The 14,257-nt window shown below is 60.7% G+C and overlaps 1 protein-coding gene across 2 annotated transcripts in view; it reads right to left on the bottom strand.

Annotated features, from left to right (window-relative positions):
* CEP170B (centrosomal protein 170B) overlaps positions 1 to 14,257 on the bottom strand; it is a 24,935-nt gene that overhangs the window by 9,769 nt on the left and 909 nt on the right. For both annotated transcript variants that reach the window (XM_021711075.1, XM_021711076.1), the window contains exons 2-8: positions 7,621 to 7,710; positions 6,182 to 6,260; positions 5,658 to 5,716; positions 3,875 to 4,013; positions 1,499 to 1,600; positions 853 to 1,302; positions 1 to 436 (exon numbers count right to left, since the gene is read on the bottom strand). The exon at positions 1 to 436 is cut by the window's left edge and continues 229 nt beyond it. In XM_021711075.1, coding sequence (XP_021566750.1) covers positions 1 to 436; positions 853 to 1,302; positions 1,499 to 1,600; positions 3,875 to 4,013; positions 5,658 to 5,716; positions 6,182 to 6,260; positions 7,621 to 7,710 — 1,355 coding nt within the window. The remainder of the gene's footprint in view (positions 437 to 852; positions 1,303 to 1,498; positions 1,601 to 3,874; positions 4,014 to 5,657; positions 5,717 to 6,181; positions 6,261 to 7,620; positions 7,711 to 14,257) is intronic.

The following is a 14,257-nucleotide window of genomic DNA, read 5'->3' as shown; positions in this document are numbered from 1 at the left end:
CGAGAGCGGCGCCCCACGCTGCCGAAGGGCCGGGCGGGGGTGCGGTTGGCAGGTGAGGAGCCACTGGGTCGCTCCTCTGTCTTCTCCCGCTTGAGTGAACTGGCCCTCTGCGGGCCCGAGCTGCCACCTGCCGTCCGGGCCGGAGCTCCAGGGCGGTCTCTGTCAGCCGGTCCGGGGCCACGGCGCTTGTCAGCCTTGGGGTCCCCAGGTGGGGTGTGCGTGAAGGACTGGGAGCGCTTCTTGCGGGGCGTGTCCTCGTCGAAGAACTCGATGACAAAGGCCTGCTGGTTGTGCAGCAGCTCCTGGGGGTCCCGCTTGATCTGCCTCTGCAGCCGCACCTGCTCCCCACCACCCTCTGGGGGCGCTGTAGCCGCTGCAGCCGCCTTGGCCAGAGGGTCCTCAGAGTCACTCTGCGTGCCATCCTCATGCTTGTGGCCTGGGGAGGAGGGTCCCCAACTGGTGGATCTTGGGCAGCCTCGTCACCCCACCCTGAGTCCACACATGCAGTGTCTCATGTGGCTGGGGACGCAGCACCCACACCCTGGGAACATGCGCACACCCCAGGAACGTGCTTCCACCATGGGAACGTGCTCACACCCTGGGAGCATGCTCACACCACAGGAAGGTACCCACACCACAGGAACATGCCCATGTGGCTGCACCCACACCACGGGAACCCACCCACATGGCTGGGGTGTTGACAGGAAGACTGTGGTCCTGGCCCTAACGAGGCAGGCAGTTCTCGGCAATTAATCAGAAAACAGAAACCAGCCCAGCTGATCAGGGTCCACTGGCACGGCAAGCAGGAGATGACCGGGTACCAGCCTACTGCGGGGCCTGCTGGGCACTCACCCCTCAGGGTGCGGGTGTGGATGGGCAGGTCGCTCTTGGTGCTGTGGCGGTCATCCCCTGGGCCAGCCCGGTGCAGCAGGCTTGGGTCATTCTGCACCAGCCAGTCGGCCACCTTGGTCTCAGCTGAGACCATTTCCCCAGGCGCGGCCTCCCTGCCTGGGGGCCGCCGCTGGCGCAAGGAGAACTTGGTGATGTGGTCCTTGATCTTCACCTTGCCCGGGCTGCAGTCGTCAAACTCGATGGTAAAGGAGGCGTGGCTGTGTGCCACGGGGGCTGTCCCGCCCCCCTCCACGTCTTTCGTGGGCGCCTCCCGTGTCGGTGCCTCTGGGGCCTCCTTCGTGGGGATCTCAAAGTAGCTGGGCTCCCGCCGGAATGAGTAGCCCTGAGGCTCACCGGGAGCGTGGGAGCCGTTGAGCTCCCCATCCTGCAGCACAGGTTCCTTGGGACGCTCTAGCATGGGGACACATCCTGAGACCGGGCCTCAGGGCAGCCACCCCGACACCCTCCTCAGCAGGACTGTCCACTCCACCCGAGGAGACAGAGCCCTGCCTTCTCTGGAGTAGGCACCCCAAGGTTTGGCCGTCTCCCTCGTGCACTGCTCTTGGGCACCATGGGGGGTCTCATAAGCCCAGCCCCCAAGACCCACCTGGGTAGGTCTCCTCCTGGCGCCGGTTGTTGGGTGTCGTGCCATCATCCTCACCCCACCAGGAGGGCTGCCCATACAGGGGGGTTCGGTAAGCTGCTGCCTCTGCAGAGGGAGAAAGAGTTCAAAGGGTTCAGGCCCTGGGGGGCTGGGTCCCCAGTGTGGACGGGAGAGATCTCGAGTGCTAGGCGAGGTTGGCCCTGGCTCACCTCCCAGCTCAGACCCTGGCTGGCTGCTGACCGTCTGAGCAGGGACACTCACCTGCCTGGGCAGCCCCTGGGGTGGCTGTGTCAGGGAGGTTCGTCCTAGGGGGTCACTGGCCTTGGGAGCCTCACCCTGGGGCAGCCAATCCTGCAGGGGAGCCCTGGCCCTCTGCCCCAGGCCTGCCCAACAGAGGGGCAGAGGCCAGTGGGAGCCCATATCTGGGTTCAGCTCCCCTCCAAGTCTCCCCAAGTGGTTCAGGCCACAATGGGTATCCCTGGGGGCTGGGGGCACCACAGTCTGAGTGGCCCCGACAGCATTTTGGTTGTTTTGAGGGCCAGAGGTTAAAATGCATACTTTACATGAAACTTGGTTTCCAGCTCCCACTGAGAAGCTGCCGTCCAGAGCAGGAGGGTGTCCAGTACCCCTGGGGCAGGGTGCTGCACCCCTAGTCGCTCCCCACCTCCCAGCTTTTTCCATCCCCACGGGAGCCCTGTGGGTGTCTGAGATGTGTCTGGCTGTGGTCCCAGCTGCCAACCACCAAGCAGCCAGAAGATCTGAGGCCAAGTTAGCCCATCGGGCACTACATGCACACCATGCCCCTACAGGGTGTATGCCTCACCCCTCCCTGAATTCTTGACCCAGTGGCGCACCAGATGCCCCTGCCTCAGCAGCCCGCCCTGAACCCCTCTTCTGCCTGCCGCATGCTGCCTCCGCTCTGCTGAGGCCGAGGAGCCGGCCTGCTCAGCTGGTGGCACCTGCTGTAACCTCGGGGACTGCTCCAAGCCAGCTGTCACCAGCTGCATATGTTCCACGGCCGGACACCGACAGGTGCTCTGGGGAGCTCAGATGACTTTCTGGAACACTTCCCAGTCCTCGGCGTCTTCCGCTCTGGGTGGCTCTGCATCCCAGTCAGACGCCAGGGTCGCGTGGCTGCACACCATGGATGTACGGGCTGACCGTGGAGCACAGCAGACACAGGGCCCAAGTGGGGGCAGCCAGGTGGCCTTTCCTGGACCACAGTGGGAGCAGAGAAGCCAACCCCTGGATGCCACAACCCCTCCTATCCAGAACTCGAGTCAGGCACTGGGACCTCAGGCTTGGATCTCTGCCTGACTCCTCTGGGCCTAGCCTGCCACGCACCTGCTCTCAACTCTGTCCCTCCTCTTACGTCCACCCAGACGTGGGCAGCAGCCACCTTCCTACCACACCTCTGCCCCCACTCCCTGCACCACTGACAAAGGCACAAACCAGGTCTCATCATGCACCCACACTCAGCCCTCAGCCCCAGTAGTCTGCCATCCAAAGATTTGGGTTCAAATGCCTGATGTTAGGGTGCTTAGCCACACCCCCACCTGTCTCTGACTCGCTGGGACCATAACGGGGGCCAGCTGGTGGCCCACTAACCACAGGACTATGGGCCTATGGGATGCATATGTGAACGGGTAAGTGTGTACACAGAAGGGAGGGGTGCGTGTGTGCACAGAGGGGAGGGGTGCATGTGTGCATGGGGAGGTGTGGGTACAGGGGGAGGGGCAGGGCATGCATGGGTAAGTATGCACAGGGGGAAGGGTGCATGTGTGCATGGGTAGATGTGTGCACAGAAGGAAAGAGTGTGTGTGCATGCACAGGTAGATGTGTGCACAGAGGGAAGAGGTACATGTGTGAACGGGTTGATGTGTACATAGAGAGGAGTGTATGTGTGCACAGGTAGATATGTGCACAGTGGGAAGGGGGGCATGTGTGCCTGGGTAGATGTGTGTACAGTGGGGAGGGGTATATGTGTACACAGGCAGATGTAAGCACAGAGGGGAGGGGTGCATGTGTACACAGGTAGATGTGAGCACAAAAGGGAGGGGTGCATGTGTGCACAGGCAGAGGTGCATGGGGGAGAGATACATGTGTGCATGGGGGAGGAGTGCGTGTGTGTACAGGTAGACAGATGCACAAGGGGGTGTATGTGTGCACAAGCAGATGTGTGCACGGGGCAGGGGTGCATGAGTGGGTGTATGCACAGTGGAGAAGGTTACATATATGCACTAGTCAGTGTATGCACGGGGAGAAGGGCACAGGTATACACTGTGTGGTGGGTGGGCACGGCAGGGAAGGAATGTGTGGAGACAGCAGGGCCTGGACAGTGGCCCTGTGCGCTCAGTCCATCATGCCACCCAGATCTACCTGCTGCTGGTCTCCGGTCGCCCTTCTCCAGTCTCGGGTTCAAGGACTCACAGTAGGGTGCATGCTCCGGCAGTGCCTCGTCCCTCTTGGGCGCCTGGCCCTTGATGCTCACCTGCAGCTGGCTGGTGTACTTCTCGTGCTGTTGACAGGCCAGGTGAGTGAGGGAGAGCACAGCCTCGGGGGACCCACCAGGCAGGACTGGCCTCTCGTCTCTGACCAGAAGGTCTTGCAGGTCACAGAGTCTCCCTGGCCTCCAAAAAGCAGACAGAGCCTGAGACTGCTTGGGTCACAGGGTTGAGGGTCCAGCCTGAGTCTGGGGTAGGGGATCCTTGGGACCACAGAGCTTTGAGGGGAGTCGGTGCATGTTTGGTGGGAGGACTCAGTGGGCAGTGATCACAGAGGGGAGGCCCTGGGATGGGGGCAGGGCCTTTGTGCCTCGTCAGGCACATATCTGCCTCTCACTGGCTGTGACCTTGTGCCGCTCCGAGGTCATCTTGGGAACAGGGCTAAGCACAGTCAGTCCCACATGGGGGTCCTGGTCAAGGTCTGGGTCCTCAGACCTATGCTTATGACTCTCACACAAACAAGTGGACCCTCATGTCCCGATGGGGCCCAGCCGTATGTGCCCCCAGCACAACCCTCATGCCCTAACGGGGCCCAGCCACATGAGACCCCAGCACAAGGCCCCTGAGGCTGCCACCATCAGGCTCCACACACCTTCTCCTGCCTGCTCTGGCCACCCCCCATGGCAGTTCTTCAAGATGTTGAGGGAAGACATTTACCTCCTGAGGGCTGAGAGGGCACCCGGTCAGGGTGGGCAGCACGGGAAGAGAGTGGGGAGACGGATGGGAACACAGGGGCTCTGCTGGGCAGTGTGAATCCTCACAGACCCCAGCCTCAGCTCTGAAAGTTTCAGCCTGGGAGACCCCAGATTCCCTCACCCTGAGAAGCTCCAAATCCTCTCAGCTTTAAGATCCTAATCCTGACACCTGGAGGGACTTTGAATCTGCTGACCTGACCTCAAATCCCTTCACCCAGAGGAACACCAAGTCCCCTAATGCTTAGATCCCCAGATCCCCTGAGCCTGAGAAACCCCAATTCCCAGTCTAAGAAACCCTAAGTATCTTACCACAAAGAGCCTGCGTTTTCCCAACCTTAGAGCCCCTAAACACGCTCGCCTGGAAACCCTAATCCCTTCAGCTTCAAAGACATCAAATAACCTCAACGCCAGAGGACCCAAGGCCCCTTGATGAAACCTCCTATCTCCTTTATTTTTTTTTACCCAAAAAGATGCTGAGGGGCCCAGTGGGCTCAGGGTGCCTGGCTCCACACGCACCCCCTCAACGGGCACTTTGCTCCCAGTGTGACTGCAGCCTCCTGCCTCTACCCCAGTGATGCCCTCCTGCCACGGTTATGCCAGCAGCTTCCCCAGGGGCTCCGGCCACCCAGCTGGCCCTGATGGGGCATCCTGTGAGTCACAGAGCCAAGCCCCAAAGCAAAGGCCCACTCAGTTTCTGCCCCCTCCCTCACACCCCTCCCTGAGCCCCGATCCAGCAGCGCCCACAGCCCCAGGGCCCCCACCATCTGTCACTGCATCAACCCGAGGGTAATGACAACCCTTCACCTGCAAGACTGGGCTATCTGGCAAGGCAGGACGGGCCAGCCTAACTCAGGGCACCCACAGCCAGGAGGGGAGGCCTAGGGAGTCACTGGTGCAGTCCTGAGGGGGCAGGGCTAGGGCCACGACCACCCATGGGCTCCCTAGGGCCTGACAGGCACGCACCTTGAGCGCCTCCTCAGGGACTCGGTGCTGCACACGCTCCAGCACGTACATATTGGAATGTGGCCACACATTAAGGAGAACACGGAGCAGGAAGAGCCACATGCCTGGGGCCTGGGGCCCAGTGCTGGAGGCCACACCCAGCAGCGGATGTCCCAGTGCAAGGGCCATCGAGGCAGGTAGAAGAGGCGCCCCTTCCAGGGGAGGCACAGCCCCAAGGTCAGGCCAGGATTCAGGGCCCCAGGGGTGGTCACTTGTGCCCCAGGCCCTGTGTGGTCTCAGGCTGGGTGAGTGGGTGGGAAGTATGTGCCCAAGCTTGGGGTCTTGATGGGTGCCAGGGACAGGCTGCAGGGGCTGGAGCTCCTGGGGGCAACCCACCAGCAGGTGGAGCCCAGCCTCAGTGCTTTCTGACTGCCGGGATTGGGCGGTGACCATGCAGACCCCTCCTGCTTCTGGGATGACAGGGCAACTGGCCTTGGGGACTAAGGGACAAGACCAGGAAGAGGGGAGCCCACGGGGAAGGATATCGTAGCCGAAGCGGATGACATCGTTGAGCTTCAGCGTGACATACTTCTGGTCTGGGATGCGCAAGTCATTCACAAACGTCTGCGGAGGAGATGGCAGTGGAGCAGGGCTGCCGGGTGGGCAGTGGGGGCTCCGCTCTGCAGCCACGGCAAGCGACAGCCCATGCTGCCCCATGCCAGGCTTCTGCACCACCAGCAGGTGTGTGCCCAGTCTCAAGCTTCAGAGCGACAGCTGCTCAAGGCCTGGCCACTGGCCGGGAGCACCCAGGCACCTGGTGCTGGGACCTGGCATGACTCCCCAGGGGCAGAGCTCTCTGAGCAGCTCTGTGAACTGGACTCCTCTAAGACACTTCCTCTCATCCACACAGAGGCCCCACATGGACCCCATGACGCCCTGGGTAATGGCAGAGGCAGGCATCCCCCACGAGGGCCCACAGCCAGGCCAGTTGGGCCGCAGATAATCTGACAGCACCCATTCAGCCTTCCTGCTTGCAGGGAAGGCAGTGCGCCAGTCCCACGGGCAGGCGGGAGACAGGTCTGTGGACATCACAGGCCTCCTGAGGTGACTGGCCCTGCAGGGCCCAGGCCAGTACCAGGTATCCAGGGCCAGTAGCCCGCGGACATCTCTGGAAGCCCACACAGCCCGTTGAGCAGAGGGGAGGCCCATTGTCATGTGGCTCCTGCAGGGACAATAGCTCTGACAGAAGCCAAGGCAGGAGGGGACTTGGAGAAGATCCCTGTGGGCCTGGCCCCTCCTGGTTGGAGCACCTTGAGGGGTTGTCAAGTGGCACCAGTGCGGGGAAAGTGCCCACATGGTAGAGGCTGCCATGGGACCCCCAGCTCAGGACTGCAGGGGCGTGGCAAGGATAGAGCTTCCCAGGACAGGCTCCGAAAGAGAGAGAGAGACATCCAGGCGAGTATCTCCAAGGACAGACAGAAACACCCAGAGAGAGAGGGCCCCTCCTCCTTGCCTGTGCCCACCCCACTCACCTGGGTCCTCTCATCCGACCCAGCCCTTCTCTTGTAGCCAAGGCCTCTGCCTGGTCACCTCCCTGCCCCTGCCACCCCAACTTACAAGATGGAGATGCCCCAGCACAGCTTCATCTTTCCCAGCCCAATGCCTCTCATGCCCACCCGAGGGTCCAAGCTCTACCTGAGAGCAGCCCCACCCATAGAGACCTGAATCTCAGCCAAGGGTAGCCCTCCTGGAAGGTCTGGGGACCTCTGCAGCAGAGGAGGAGGCAGAGCTGGGGAAGGGGCCAAAGTTGGGGGTGAGGCCAGAGCTGGGGTGGCTGCAGGACTGAGGGTGGGGCCAGAGCTGGGGAGGGGCCAGAGCTGGGGGTGTAGCCAGATGGCTGGGGGATTGGAGCCAGAGCTGAAGAGCAGGACTGCAGAGAAAAGGGGAGGCCAGCATACAGGGCGGGTGGGGCACCAGCACTCACCCCGTTGAGGCTGCCCAGGTCCTTGACCCAGTGCTCGTCCCTGTCCTGGTCGTAGTTGATGACGGCGTGCTGCTTGTCCACACTGCGGGACTGGAGAGAACCACAGACGGCCCTCAGGCAGGCACCCCATCCCAGCTGGCACAGGCATCTCTCCCCTGCCTCCCACACCCTGTCACAAAACCAACACCGGTGCCAGGCCCCAGAGCCCACAAGGCCCCACTGCCACCCCCACAGAGTGTGGGACTGGGAAGGCCCGTCACCCCACCAGAGGAGGCAGCAGGGATTGGGCAATGTCCTCCACTCTTCAGGCTCCCCGGCCCTCCCCTCCAAGACCACCTCCCTAATGCTGCTCCAGGGCTGGCTGTGGGAGGAATGGGAGCCCTCTGGGCATCTGAGACATGCTGTTCCCTCCCAAGGTCAGGCCATGGCAGCCAGGCTAGAGGCAGAGACAGGGCGGGGGGCAGGACAGGTGGGGAGGCCTCCCCACTCTTGGCTCAGCCCCGCGAGGACATGCAGAGCTTCTCAGTAATCCTGTTCCAGCACACACCCACCTGCATGTGCTCACAGGTATATGTGTAACACACAGAGTACTCCCCCGAGTGCTTCCAACCCCTGCCTGGCCACCAGCCTGCCCAGGACTACCCAGGACAGGACAGTCGGCTCAGCTCCCTACCAGGTCAGCCTCAGTTGTCCCGTTGCAGGGCTACAGCCAGGTCCCTGTCCAGGGCTTGGGGAGACAGAGGCAGGGACGGGGGTCACTTTCTACCCACTTAAGTGCTGCCAGCACGGGCCCATGTCGCCCAACTCATAGCATACTCCCCATGTCACTTATCACCTTGTGCTGCTAGGAACTGAGGGTGACTGGGCGGTGGCTGCCTCCCTCCTGCCCTCTACCCCGACACACCTGAGGAGCTGTAGGCCTGAAGGCCTGGCCCCAGAAAAGGCCTACAGAACCAGCTGGCCCAGGGCAGCCCTGACCCACATGACTGCATGTGTGACCCATGCCACTGTCTGCGGACCGTCCAGGGGGTGCCCCTGCAAGATGCCAGGTCAGTCTTCACCACACAAGTGACACAATGGGCCTGTGGGACAGCTCCCCAGCCCCAGGACAGGACAGTCCCCGGCCCAAGACTTGAACATCCCTCCCGAGTCCTGGTGAGACTTCTCAGTCTCAAAGGAGAGATCCAGGAATCTTAAGCTGGTCACCACTGCCCGCAACACGCAGGCCTGCCTCTGGCCACCACCACCTGTCCTCTTCTCTCTGATGTGCTCCACCTGCCTTGCCCACGGCAGCTTCCCAAGCAGGAAAAGCACTCAGGGCAGGGTCTCCTTCCTCGGAGGACATAGGCTCAGGCCCTGTCCCTATCCAAGGTCACCCTGCTTTGCTAAGGCCTCAGCAGCGGGGCCAGGGCAGGCCCTAGAGAGAAGACTGCAGCTGGGTAGGGCTTGTGATGGCCAGCAGGCCTCATGCTCTGATGGTCTCTGCCATCCCAGGAGCAGGCACTCAAAAGTCCCAAGGTGGCAGGTGTGACTCCTAATGACGGTGCTACAGTGGGGAATTCCGAGACCAAGGTGGAGGGGAGCAAGGGGGGAGGCAGGGAGAGCGGGGCCACACCTCATCCTGCTGGGACCCTGGATCCTCCCAAGAAGTGGGTAGGGGTGTCAGGTGTGGCTTAAAGGGAAAGCAGGGTTCGGCTAGCCACCCCTGAGCCACCTCCTCCCTGGAGCCCACCCTTTTCTGGGGGATGGCACAGTCCACTCCAGACACCCTCCCAGGGAAGGCCCCAGAACTGATTTGGGGGTGTCACCTGGTACCAGCTCACCTGCCTGCCAAAGCAGCAGGGTTCTGGCAAGGTGGGTCTGACCTTGACACCTACCACCCCCCTCTAGGCTCCACCCCATTCCCATTCAAATTCCTCATATAAAGTTGGCATCCACCTCCTTATGGCTCCTGGCCACCCCAGCAGCAGTCTCTTCTTGGGGTTATGGAGGATCTGGCCAGAGGGCCATGCCAGATACCACCTCCCCTACCAGGCTTCCCAGCTTATCCCAAAGGGCTCCAAGTGTAGGTCCCCCAAGAACCCTCTCAAGAGCCAGTCCTAGTGACACCCCACCCAAGATCCTCCTTCTGGCCTGGGACCAGCACAGACCCCTATTCACACCCTGAGCCCAGCTGCCCTATCCAGCCCCAGGGCTGAACCGCCACTCCCAGCTGGGCCCTTGTCACCAGTCACACTCCTGCCAAGCCCCTCCCCAGACTGCAGGAAGCAACAGGGACTTGAGGGGAGGGGATAAGGAGGTGCCTCCTCTTCTAGAAGCCCCCTCCTGAGCCCCAGCACCCCAGGCCAGAAGCAGACCCAGGCCAAGTCCTGTGCTCAGGGCTAGAAGCCAGCCCATCTAAGAGAGGAGGCCCTTGGCCCAGGGCACAAGACTTAATACAAACCAGGGCCTGCTCCGGGTGCAGAAGAAGCCAGTGACCACAGATGTGTGACGTGGCCGGAGAACGCTCCACACACATGGATTTGGGAGAAGGGTCCAATAATGTGCACTCACTTTAATACGGATGTTTCCAAAATTCAGGGCTGATGTCCTTCGCGAGTGCCCAGGGCTCTGGGCACACCCCTGCCAGCTCATCTTCAGCCTCCCCCCGCCCCTCCCCCTCCCTCCAAGAGCCACAGGCTCCCACCACAGACAACGGGCTGTACTCAGGGCTGTGGTTTTCAGGCCAGGATGTGAGAGTGTGAATCCAGCCACCACATACCCCCATAGACAGCCTGTGTCCAAGGCTGTCCAGCCGCCCCTTGGCCCCCAGCCCTGCCCTCAACCCGACCTCTGCATTTTTCCCCAGAGGGAGCGGGGAGGGCATCTTGCTGGCATGGATCCTGAGGGAGAGCAGGGTCCCCGCCAGGCTGTTCTGGCGTCCGCGCACACACACTGCCCAGGGGACAGGTGTGGGGCTGCAGGCTAGGACCACGGAAGAGGAGCCCAGGCCCAGGCCCGGGAGCTTTGTGGAAGGAGTAACTTGTGGGGACAACAGCAGTGATAGGCGTTCTGGATTCCAGGGATGGAAGGTGGTGTGGAGCCAGGTGTGGGGGAGGGCCAGGTGGGCTGGGGTTCTTGTCAGTGCAGTGCTGGGGTGAGGGAAGGTTTGGGCGGGCCCCCTGGCAGGGAGCCAGGTGGAGGGGTCAGGGGTGGCCGTTTTCATTAGCCACTGAGCCTGGTCTGCCTCTGAGGCCCCAGTGCAGCTATCCAGGCTAGGGGAACCTGGGGACAGGGTAGGCATGGAACAGCATGTGAAGCACCTGAGCAGAGGTGGAAACTGAGGCCACGGGTGTGGACAGGACCTCCAGGGGTGGGTGGAGAGGGCCACCGAGGCTGGAGTTCACTGAGTCCGGGCTGAGGTGGGTGTGGGGGTGGGGACTGGAGCAGCATCCGGGGAAGAATCCCTGGGGAAGAGGGGTAGTGCAGACAGAAGTCCTGAGGGCCGGGAGGGTCAGTGAAGGTGCCTGGGGGTGCCCGGAGCAGCAGGAGGGGCGGGCCCTGGGGCACAGGGTGGTGGTATGGCGAGCAACTTCCCAGCAGGGGCAGCTGCCCAGAGGAGCGAGGGGTGAGGGAGGCAGGCAAGAGGGCACAGCCCCTGAAAGGGACATCCTGAGCCTCGGGTGGGGGGTGAGGCAGGGGTAGTCAAGGAGGCTGGCTGTAGGGTGCTGGGAGGTTGCAGAAGCTGGGAGGCACCTCAGCTTCCCCATGCAAGATGGAGACATATCTTTCAAGGCTGCACCACCCAGGACAGTGAGAGGCAGGAGTACCGGCGTGCCCAGGTCAAGCTGTCCCAGTGTGGCGAGCTGAGAAGCCCCAGTTGCTCCTGTCCCACTCAGGGCTCCACCACCCGCAGGCCCAGAAATGAGGAATCGGACCCAGACTCACTCTGCGCACTCGCCCCACCCCTCACACACACCCCCTGCCACAGTGGCCTCTCCCCCGGCACCTTGGAAAAGAAGCAAGTAGAACCCAGGCCTGGGGCAGGGACAGAGCTAGGCATGGGGGACAGGGCCCAGTCTTGGCGCCCGCAGACTCCCTCTGGCCGCTCCCAAAGGCCCCAAAGTGTTCTCTCCTCCAAGAAGCCCTCCTGCCCATCCCAGTAGAGCAGCACAGCCATAACCGAGGCCACACCTGCATGTGGACCGTACCACGTGAGACCACGAGGAGCAACCCTCCAAATCTGGCAGTAGCTCACCCCACAAGGCTGGAGCACAGCCCATGGCCACTGTCTTCAGATGACATGAGAATTAAGAGTGGCATCTACACTTTCAAAGTCATCAGAAGACTATTTCATCACATGTGGACACGATAGGAAACTGATATTCCAATGTCTATATATCAAGTGCTATGGCACACCTTGCCTGCTCTCAGGCCCACCTGGAGCCCTTCCTCACTGCAGCACCATAGCCGCATGGCGCAATAGTCACCATGTGGCCAGCAGAGCCTGAGACATATACCCAGTGCCCCAAAGAAAACATCTGCCGACTCCCACACCCAACCACTGACTCTTTCCAACTACCAAAGGCAGGAAGAGAAAACGGGAGAGAATACTCTAGAAGAAGGAACTTCAGAGTCTGAACAACCAACCGCAGTCTGGGGGACCTGCTGTATCTCAATTTAAGGAAATCAGAAGCTGGGCACGGTGGCTTATACCTGTCACCCCAGCACTTTGGGAAGCTGAGACAAGAGTATCGCTTGAGCCCAGGAGTTCAAGACCAGCCTGGGCAACAACACAGCAAGACCTCACCTCTACAAAATATCAAGAAATTAGCCAGGCATGGTAGTGCATGCCTGTAGTCCCAGCTATTTGGGAGACTGAGGCAGAAGGTCGAGGCCATGGTGGGCCGTGATTGTGCCACTGCACTCTAGTCTAGGCAGCAGAGTGAGATCTCGACTCAAAATAGTAACAAAAATGGATTCAAGCAAATCAGAGGATGTCTGAGGGATACACTGGGATGGCTGGACTTTGTTCATCCTGGCTGCTGCCACAAAACGCCCAAGGCCGAGTAGCTGATAGACAGCAGAGGTGTGTCTCTTGTTTCTGGAGGTTGGTGCCCTCTCTCTGCTTCAAAGATGGAGCCTTGAACGCCATATCCTCACTTGGCAGAGGAACAAACAAGCTTCCTCAGGCCTCTTTTATAAGGTCCCTGACCCCATTCTCAAGAGCAAAGCCTCAGGACCTAGTCACTCCCAAAGCCCCCTGTGTCACCATCACATCGGGGACCAGGCTTCAACATGCGGATTCTGAGGGGACCAGATATCTGTACCACAGAACGGACAAACACAGTACCATTGGGATGGGGCTTGTCCCGTGTGGGAGGAGGCAACCATTTGCTGTCCAAGTGACCACCTTCATGGCCAGGACCCCCTCACAGCCTGAGCCCTGCGCCCCCCTGGATGTGTGTGGTACGTAGTAGGATGCTCCGCAGGCAAGGCAGCCCCCTGAAACTATAGGCCCCTCTGCCGGGTTGGACAGTGCCATCCACATGGGACCTTCTTTGCCTCCTGAGGGTCCCACAAGAGGGCATGGTACTTAGGAGCTTGGGGATGGGGGCCATATACCATGCTGGGGCGGGGGAATCAGCACTGCAGGGAACATAACCTGCTCACACCAATGACAGGTGGTGGAAGGACCTCCATGCCAGGAGAGACCCTGCAGGGTCAGCAGACCAGCCTCACCCTTTGACCCCAAAAGCCAGATGCATGAGCCCCACTGAAGCCAACTCAGACCCTGAAACCCAGGGCCAGAGAGGAATTTTGATAGGAGGGCCCCGTCACATCCAAGGATCATCAAAAAGCATCAGCCTGTACTAGGGGACGTCTAAAAACAAGACCGGTGGGACCACCTCAAGCAGCGCTCCACTCACAGTGTGGTGGGATCCCAGACAAGAAGGGTGTGGACAGGTCTACTTTCTAGCACATTCCCAAGGTGAGCCCGGATGCCTCTGGGAACCTGACAAGAGCCTAAGCACCATCCTGCCAGAAATAGGGATGCTGCAGGGGCAGAGCCCTGAGGCTATGAGCACACACTCATACCCCTGCATAGGCCAAGAGAAGCCCCTACACAGGCCACAGGAAGCCCCGAGCTCACCTGAGGGTCCAGGCCCCGGCCTGGGTAGCCCCTCACCAGTGCATCCTGCAGCAAGGCTCCAGAGGGACAGGGCTTCCTGCCCCTGCCCCCTGCCCTGAGTGATTCACCCCTGGCTCTACACACCCCCCACACACATGCACCCCCGTGTGTCAAGTGGAACCAGGTACCCACTGGCCTCTATCGGAAGGCCTGGCTCATCACAGCCTTCAGCTCCTAGGCTCAAGTGATCCTCCTACCTCAGCTTCCTGAGTAGCTAGGACTACAGTTGTGTGCCATCATGCCTTGGCTGTTTTGATTTTCTTTTTCTTCTTTTTTTTTTAAGAGATGAGGTCTTGCTATGCTGCCTAGGCTGGTCTTCAACTACTGGGCTCAAGCAATCCTCCTGCCTCGACCTTCCTAAGTGCTGAGATTATAGGCATAAGCCACTGTGTCATATATATTTTATGTTTTTTGTTTTTTTTTTTGAGTTGGAGTCTCACTCGGTCGCCCAGACTGGAGTGCAGT

This window comes from Carlito syrichta, unplaced genomic scaffold (genome assembly GCF_000164805.1).
Source record: "Carlito syrichta isolate Samal-C Ts95f unplaced genomic scaffold, Tarsius_syrichta-2.0.1 Scaffold301850, whole genome shotgun sequence".
NCBI classification, from domain to species: Eukaryota; Metazoa; Chordata; class Mammalia; order Primates; family Tarsiidae; genus Carlito; species Carlito syrichta.
This window is presented reverse-complemented; position numbering and strand designations above follow the sequence as displayed.